A 9,450-nucleotide genomic window follows, 5' to 3' on the forward strand; every position below is an offset into this window, starting at 1 on the left:
TAAAAATAGTGAGCTAAATAACAATACAAAGTTCGTTTTTTAATGAGATTTTACGCTCAGAATGTGAGCTAAATAATTAAAATGTGTTAGTGCCATTTTTCAACATTTTATTTTACACATGGCGCCCCATAACTTTTCTCTTACATTTAAAGACACAGTTACATGACAGTGACATATACAACCCCAATTCCAGTGAAGGGGCCTTGTTTAAAACATCAATAAAAACAGAATATGATGATTTGAAATTATTTTCAACTTATATTCAATTGAATACACTACAAAAAACACGATATTTAATGTTCAAACACATAAACTTTGTTTTCTAGCAAATATTCACTCATTTTGAATTTGATGCCTGCAACACGTTCCAAGAAAAGCTGGGACAGTGGCATGTTTACCACTGTGTTACATCACCTTTCCTTTTAACAACTTGCTCAATGGTTTGGGGACCCTGTTGTCGTATTTGGCGCTTCATAATGCACCACACAGTTTCAGTTGGAGACAGGTCTGGGCTGCAGGCAGGCCAGTCTAGTGTCCACACTCTTTTACTACGAAGCCACACAGTTGGAACACGTGCAAAGTGTGGCTTAGCAATGTCTTGCTGAAAAAAGCTGAGACATCCCTGAAAAAGACATTGCTTGGATGCCAACATGATGTTGCTCCAAAACCTGTGTGTAGCTTTCAGCATTAATGGTGCCTTCACAAATGTGCAAGTTATCCATGCCATGGGCAATAATACACCCCCATACCATCAGAGATGCTGGCTTTTAAACATTGCGCTGATAACAATCTGGACGTTCTCTGACTTTTTTGATGACTGTCGATGATAAAAACCCTAAATTGCATGCACTTTTACATTGAGAAACATCCTCAAACTGTTGGATTATTTGCTCAAGCAGGTGTTCACAAAGTGGTGAACCTTGCCCAATCCTTGCTTGTGAACGACTGAGCCTTTCAGGGATGCTCCTTTAGTACCCAATCATGACACTCACCTGTTTTCAATTAACCTGTTAACCTATTCCTCCTATTCCTAGCATTTCCTAGCATTTTGTTGCTCCTGTTCCAGTTGTTTCCGAACGTGTTGAAGGCATTACATTCAAAACGAGTGAATATTTGCAAAAATGTATCTGTTTGAACATTAAATATCTTGTCTTTGGAGTGCATTCAATTGAATATAAGTCAGAAAGTCATCTTATTCTGGTTTTATTCATGTTTTACACAATGTCCCAACTTCGTTGGAATTGGGGTTGTATAATAAAATGACTAAATGCATATAGTATATATAGTTTTTTTTTTCCAAATGTCTTTTGCGTTTGAAAACAGAGACAATGAGTGTAACACAGAAACAAAAAACAAACCGAAAAAGCAATAAAATCCTTTGCGTAAACCCATCAGGTCCAGATGCCTGACTATATTAAAATTTCTCAAGTTTAAACTCTTCTACCTGCTGCTACACTCAACTTTTCTTTTATCAAAGCTGTTATAAAATACCCAAATCAATACATTTTTTATAAACATATAAACATGTGTTATGATGTAAATATTTTTACCCTCTAATAAGGAAAAGATGCTCAGGCTCACCTGCAGCTGTGACTCCGTATCCAGGAGGACAGGGACTGTGTGCAATACAAAACTCCACCACTAGATGGAACCCTGGCGCACACTCACACAGCTGGTCGTGGGTGCTGTTGCACTCTTGCTTCACCAGCTGCCTCTCCTTACACACCTGAATGCAACACACAAACACACAACAGACCTTGGTCACATAGGTGGTGTGTGTAAACAGGCATGTGCAAAAAGTATTCATTCATAAGGAAGAAACTAAATATCATTTAGCATTTAAAAATGGTGAAATGTTGCTTTCAAAGTTTCACTGTAGTGGCAAAGGGGAAACTAATAAATGCTAAAAAAAACTAAACTAATAGAATCATTTTTTTTCTCTGGTGAAAACCTTAGGAAAAAAGGATTAGCTTCATAAAAAAGATACAGAAAAAGACTAAAACACAACACTAAAATTCAAATTCACAAAGCACATCAAAGACCTGCCTTTACAAATGATATAAATATTTAATTTACATCCTAAACTGTTGTAAAGAAGTGCAAACCTTTAGTGTCGTACATACCGAGGTACAATACTGGCACACGTCGCCCCAGTGCCAGTTCTCAGCGAAATGCCTGTCGGGACAGGGCTGGCACTCCGTGGGCGAGTCGGTGGTGCAGTGCTGCCTCACGGACGTCCCAGGAGGACACTGGTCGCATATCAGCAGGTCAGACGTCACAGGGTCTTTGTGGTGGTACTTTGGAGGCACAGCTTGTTGCTGAAAGGCCCAGGAAAAAGATGTCGTAAAGAGCTGCAAGAGAAAAGACAGCAAGATTTTAGCAGCGATGAAATCTTTTATAAAGACCTGTCTCGTGCGCAGTTGTTGTTTGAAACAAATTTGTCGTTTTTTTTACAGTTCACTTCATCTGAAAGCCTTCAGTAAGAAAAGTTAAAACAGCTGATTTAAATCAACATATCAGATTTTTTTTGAACAATCACTATCTTACCTGTTGTAGATAGCTCTTATAAAGTTTAATTTTGACCAGATTTACGAACTTACAACTAGTCAGAGCAGGGCCAGGACTAAAATGATTGCTCTTAGCAGCTGTAACACACTGGGTGTAACCTGAAGGACTTACAGGAAAAATATTTTGATCCTGGCTTGACAAAAAAATAAAAAATAATAAAAAAAAAGCAAAAATGAAGAATTGGATTATTTCCACCGAATTGATCAGAATTTCTTGCCTCTCATCAAAAATTTAAACAAACAAATATTTTACCCAGGCCCACATTCTGCACTTACGGAGTTAAAATGAACGCCTGACTATAAATCTGAGCTGACAAGCAGCTGATTGTAAGACAGACAGACTTTCAATTAGAAAGGCTTTAGTCTGGCCTTAAATCTACGGCATCATCTGGTAAGCATGTTTGACACGTAAGTGTGCAGCAGCACGAAACCACATGTGGACCAGATGTTACACACCAGAGTCCTTCCACTCAGGGCCTCAGCTATCGGCTCTGCAGACTTTCCCTCTGGCCAGGATTCATCCTCACTGCTCAGACAGCTAACAATAGAACCTATGTCTATTGTCTGCATTTGCTTGATTTATTTGGTTCTTGTCTTTGAGCAATGGGCAGATGTTTGTTTTTGCCTGTGTGTGCATGCGTGGGTTTGTTTATTCACATAAAATCTCGTGAAACACTGGACGGGTTTTATAAAACACATTTATAATGTGTCATTGGATGCTCATCCGCAGTTGATCAGTTTTTAGCCAATAAAATATTAACCTACATAAAAGCTGATTTGACTCTTACCATATTTATTCATATATAATGCCATCTAAAGTATAATGCAGCCCCCTCTCCCCATTTTTGGGTGTAAAAAGCATTTAAAAATCTTTTTCTGGTGTGTAAAATCCTGTAATTTCACTCTTCAGGATTTTTATGTCTGTACGGTGTACCCTTTGGTGGGAGAACATATTATTTTGGGAATACATATTTTTGAAAGACAGCAGAGGAATGACTTATTATCATTAATCCCCATGACATGATATTTCAATTATATACTGGAAAACATTAAAATTTATTGTGGTAGTTAGGCTTGTGCAGTATGATAGTATTTTGGTATACTGCTGCATTAAAATATGTAAAAATTATGTAAGTATATTAAACACATGAGGTGATGCACCAAGCTTCAACAAGGCTGCTATGAAAACTGGGACATCAACCTTCTAGGCCCTTTCAGAAGACGCCCCGTAACGTTACTGACGCGTGTTCTGACCACTCCAGAGGACGAACGTAGGAGGAGACAGGGGGACAGAGACACCCTCGTCTGCTGCACCTCCTACCCTCCGTGCAAGTTAGTGACAGAAATATTACACAGATGGTTTTGACATAAAATTGATCAAAATTGACTCCCATGTTTAATACAGCTCCCCAGCTTTTGGATGATATTTGAGTAAAAATATTTTTTCCCCACTATCCACACATAGATATATTCCTTCAAGTCAAACTGTATGTGCCTGAACAAAGGCAAAGGTGGGGAAGCTGCTAAAAATATATCACCACAAACAAAGCAGGTTTTGGCTCAAATTTGACTTTTCTAGTGAAGGAAATTTAATGTATTATTAACTAAATTAAAAATCCAGTCTTGTATTTTTTAGTCATATGTTTTAAAGACAGTATTTTTCTATCATTATGGCCTTTCCCACAGGAGGAAAAAGCTTGTTTTACATTTCAATGTGTGACGTAAAAGGTACCGTGTTATTGTTTTGTTTCGGATGAGGCCCAAGGCCTCAAACCTACAGGCCCTGCCTGGCTGACTGGTTGTGAGCTGGATTAGAGTTTAGATTTTTTTTATTAAACTTTTTAGAAGAAAACCCACTGGTTTTATACTAGGCTTCAAACTTTAAAGCTTTAGTATTAAAAGTAATGTCTACATTTTACTCCCTCTTCACTGAGATTTCAGTTAGTTAAAAGGCACAGTGTGTAGGATTTGTTGTTTTCAGCGACATCTAGTGGTTGAGTGGTTGAATCATCCTCCCTGGTCCTCCCCCCACCCCCACCACCTGCTTCCAAACACAAAGGAGTTGCTACGGTGTCTCTCAGGTGTCAAAAACCTTTGATAATTCCAACCGCGATGTCTACCAGCAGCTTCAGGGCTAGTGATGTTTCAAGTGGTAAGATTATGAGCTTTACTAAGTAAAATTATCCCAGCTACAATGACAGAAAACAAATATTACATTTATAGTGTTATGGATTAATTATTTATATCTGTTCTACCTTGACACTGTCCAGTACTAATATCTTATGATAACTACTTTCAGCTGTTTTAATCTGTTTGCCCCAGACTTCAAGACTCCAGCAATGCATGACCTCTCTTTACTTTGATAAAGTAGCTCCTGGGCTGACAGCCCTGTTATTGGTTAGGTGGTTACAGTTGTTGAATTGTGATTGGTTGTAAACTGTCACATGATGTTATATCATTGGCTGCGCTACGCTGACGCGGCAGTCACAACACGACAGACTTCCTGATTGACCGTCTGCTGTGTTGTTGCTCAGAATTAAATCATTTGACGACCATACACGCAGACTTTCTGTGTGTTTATTCCGTGTTTCTGCATTCTTGGTAAATCATGCCACGACAATAGTATTACAACTAAAACCGTTTTTGACGCCGCCACCGCAGTTTGTCCTTCATGAGCCTTCGTAGACAAGATGGCGGTGCAAGATGGCGGCTGCCTGTAGTGGCGACCCGCGACCATGGAGATATAAACAGCTTTTTTTAAGGTAAAAATAATAAAACAAGGTCTTTGTCTGCAATGATTAGACATGTTTTTTATTATTGTCATTAGTGATTATCTCAATTTCGGCTAAAAGAACTGACAAAATCCTACACATTGTGCCTTCACGTCCAACTTAACAGCAAACCAGAAGCCACCAAACCTTCTGCTGAGACGAAACTTAGCTTTAGAGAGGCAAAAGAAAGATAAAGTTGTTTTTAAAAGTTAAAATGTGCTAAATCTCTTTTTTCCCCATGATCTTCACCAGTTCATAAAAGGGGGAAGAAGTACCAGTCCTTCCTTTTATAATATAATCAGACACTAAGCTCCAAGCGCTAGCAGATTACGTGAGACTGCACACATCATTTTTGAAGTTGAACTAAATGAGCTACAACTCCATCGTTTCTCAACATAAGATGAGCTTAGTATAAAACTCTGGTATGAAAAGAAGTGGGGAGTGAGACATGCTCAGCCTTTAATTTATTAAGTTTGTTTCTCCGAGCAAATTCATCCAGCAGCAATCTCTGCCATGTGTGGAAAACATCAGCGGACGTGAGTGTGATCTACGCACGCTGGGGAATGTTGTGTCGAATGTTTGTTGAGTTTCTCGTACAATTACTGCCTTCCTCTCTCGGAGTCGGTGTCCAAGCTCTGCGGCTTCGTCTCCTGGCTGCTGCACGTTGAGAGGACTGCTAGAGGTTTCTGGGCTTTTCCCCGTTTTCGCCACCAGAGCCCAAAACCGGTTCGTTCTTTAGTTGACAAAACTGCGCTCTATTGATCTTCATTCTGCACGTTTCGATTCGCAAACTTTTACCCAGCACTACCAAGAGATGTGTGCTTCGGGATGAACTTTCTTGTTGTGATTGCACGTGTGTGTTCATGTTTAGGGGGAAGTGAGCATGGAGGAGATAATATGCTGTACAGCTGTCCTCCTTGTTTGCCTCATGCTACAAATCATGCTGAGCTGCTTGGAGCTGCCAGTCCAAAGTGAACCAGTTATGTTCTCCTTAAATAATTTATAGATTTCAGGGCCCGTTTTGTGTAATCTCTTCCCGCTTCTCTTCGCAACGGTGTTCACTAAGAAATGGATGGTAAAAATAGATTGAGTGCGTTTTTCTTTTTTTATGCACCATAATAGAAACCAAAGCTTCAAACAGGCCTGCAGAGCGCGGCGGTTTTCCCGGCAAAAACCTATCGACCTCTGAACACAGCGTTTGAGGGAATGGCTTTCATCTGCAGCGACTGGCTGAGAAGTCCCAGAGCGGCAGGAGTTTGTTTGGAGTCCGGGTGGGCCCAATCAGGAATCAAAACCCATAATCACAGCTTCGTTCTTCGAATTAAGGAATGTACACACACAGTATTAAGCCCCAAGGCCACATCCTATTACTTTAGAAACATCAGAAAGTACTGACAATGTATACTGACGGGGAGGCTGACTGTTTTTCTAAATGTTAGATGATGAGTTCTTCAGCTGGTTCTTAAGCAACGCCGTCAGGATTTGCAAATACTGCTGAAAATAAACAAAAATAATTTGAATTCTCAGTGAAGTTTATTTTAAAAAAAAACAACTCGAAGTGTAAGAAATGTCTTTAAAATGCCCGAAACAGTTTGATGATCGAGTGCAATTTCCCCACATTTCTTCATCCAGTCCACAACTTTCACACTTGTTGCTGATTATAATGAATAAACCAAAAAGCAAACTAACTTGAGGTCAGCGTGTCATCTAACTGTCATTATTGGAGTATTTTAAATTCAGTTCACTCGTCAGCTGAGACTCATCTCTAAAAGTAAAATATGTCCAACTTCAAAATAAAAGCCTCCTCTGCTGCTAACACTTCCTGCAAAGCTTCATCTCTGTCTGATATGAAACCTGTCGAATCTTTGATCTGTTCAGAAGATCATCCATTTTCACTTTCTAATCGGCCAAAACGACAACTTACTAAGAACTAAATATTTACGTTTTTTTTAAATTAAAGTTGTCCTGCAGCTATTTTTGTCTGAACGATTGACCTCTTTTAGCCTTGTCACCTTTAAAGCCACCATTTAAAGACATTTATGGACAACCACTAGAAGTTTAAATTACACAGCAGCTCGAGGCAAATGACAAACATAATTATACTGTTAGCATCTTCAGAGAAAAGGCTAGCAAAAGGCAAATCACGCATGGAGAACAACCAGATGAGAGGGAAAAAATGCATGAAAGGAAACTTTTTCTCAAACCCTTGAACAAGACTTAGAAGAATGTGTTGGTGATAAGTAAGAGTCGGGAGTACTTAAAGGCAAATTAGCGGTCAAAACACACACTTTTCTGTGTTTTTGATTAAATTCTGTTCTTATATCTATAAACACAACTTATACACCATTCACTATCCAAGGTTTACTGCATAAAGGAGCAAAACAGCAGATTTATGTTTTGTTTCCAACAGTTACATGTCTTTTGTTTGCATTTGAACACTGATGAGTACACTTTGAATAGTCTCGGCTCATGTCAGATTTGGAGTTGGTAAAACAATCCCTGGATGTACACAAAGTCAGAGAGGAGCAATGGAATCAGAGTTGGCAGGTTGATAACAAAAATATATAGTTATTTTTTTGTTTTTATGAAAAGAAACACCAATTAAAAGCTGTTCTTGAAGTGAATTCAGAAACTGAGCAGTGAGAACCACTAAAGCAGCATGCTCAAATGAGCTGCGGCAAAATATTCTGAACACTTTAACAGAAAAATTTCCATAACTGATCGTAAACTGAGCGCCGAACTCAGCTGTAAACAAAGGAATATTTGCTTTCTTCTAACACAATGTGTCCAAAAAACCCTGATAAGTTTGAGTTACGATGACCATCAAACAATTATTTAATCTTGTAGAAATCAGAAGCGTAAATTTCTTTATTTATTATGGATTAAATTATGGCTTTAATCTGGATTCAAAGTTTCAGTAAACTTATTAACGAGGCAGCAGGATTCAAGATGAGTTCAAAGGTATTGATTACAAAGTCATGAAAATCAGACAAATAAATAAACAAATAAATAAAGGTAATAAACCAAATCAGTACAATAGTTTTCTCATATCAAAGCTTGGGGTGCGTTTAATTAATAATTTCCAAGCAAAGTGAGTGACCAGCTGACACGTGCATTTGTTTACCTGCAAACAAATTTGAAGTGACTGAAAATATGTCAAATATTAAATGTATCAAATGTGTGATGTTTAATTTCATACTTTTCTATGAGTACCTTTAAACAGTAGCTAAAGAAGCCTTTAAATATTTTACCTTAGTGAAAAAAGGATTACTTAAAAACACAATATAGCACAAGTAACCTCTGTCTTTCACACTTTTGATTTTATATATATATATATATAGATCTGTGATGACTTACAGTAAATATATCTTGAGATTAATCATGATTCGTCTCATTATTATATGCTAAATTAAATATGTTTACAGCAATATTAAGCTTTGTGTAAAGAAAGTTCAATGCACTTTCAACGAATATGGCGAAGCAAGCCTGTCTCATTTGTCTATTTTTCTGCCACGTCCACAGAAGACTCACTCCCTCTGTTTGTTACAGCGGGAGATAAGTATCAATGGTTTGTTATGAACTGAAGGGGTTTTTCAGATTCAAACTCCAGTGAGACAGTTCAGTGTTGCAGGGCTTACAGATAACTTTACTTCTATCGAGCCTGCCTTCGGGAAGAATTTAAAGGGGTAATATCATGTAAAATCAACTTTTTTGAGTTTTATATCATGTTATAATGTTACACTCTCATAAAAAATCATGCCCAAAGCCTTGCTTTGACTCATTCATGCATGTTTGAGAAATCCTGCAGCGTTTTTAGGCAGCCATGCTGAGGAGCAAAACGACAGGTGGGGACCAGAAAAACCTTTTGGGACCGGAAACGCCCCTGGGACGTGTCTTTAAGCTGAACTTCCTCATGGTGGAGCGCCCCCCCACCTCCACACACACCTCGGCCACGACTCCTGCAGGCTCTCGGGTGAAAGTGAAAATGAAACTTAAACTGTCAGCTGAGCTCTCAACATTAGTTATCACTCAGTGAAGATCTTTTATCTTTTCAGATTAAAAATACCTTTGAGGAAATGCATTTTCAGATGCCAAGTAAACTGCATCACGGC

At 38.5% G+C, this 9,450-nt stretch overlaps 1 protein-coding gene across 1 annotated transcript in view; it reads right to left on the minus strand.

Annotated features, from left to right (window-relative positions):
- LOC106521588 (tumor necrosis factor receptor superfamily member 11B) overlaps positions 1-9,450 on the minus strand; it is a 29,613-nt gene that overhangs the window by 14,396 nt on the left and 5,767 nt on the right. The window contains exons 3-4 of the mRNA XM_014014237.1: positions 2,124-2,351; positions 1,582-1,726 (exon numbers count right to left, since the gene is read on the minus strand). Of these exons, the coding sequence (XP_013869691.1) occupies positions 1,582-1,726; positions 2,124-2,351 (373 nt within the window). The remainder of the gene's footprint in view (positions 1-1,581; positions 1,727-2,123; positions 2,352-9,450) is intronic.

Source organism: Austrofundulus limnaeus, unplaced genomic scaffold (assembly GCF_001266775.1).
Source record: "Austrofundulus limnaeus strain Quisiro unplaced genomic scaffold, Austrofundulus_limnaeus-1.0 Scaffold112, whole genome shotgun sequence".
Classification (NCBI taxonomy): domain Eukaryota; kingdom Metazoa; phylum Chordata; class Actinopteri; order Cyprinodontiformes; family Rivulidae; genus Austrofundulus; species Austrofundulus limnaeus.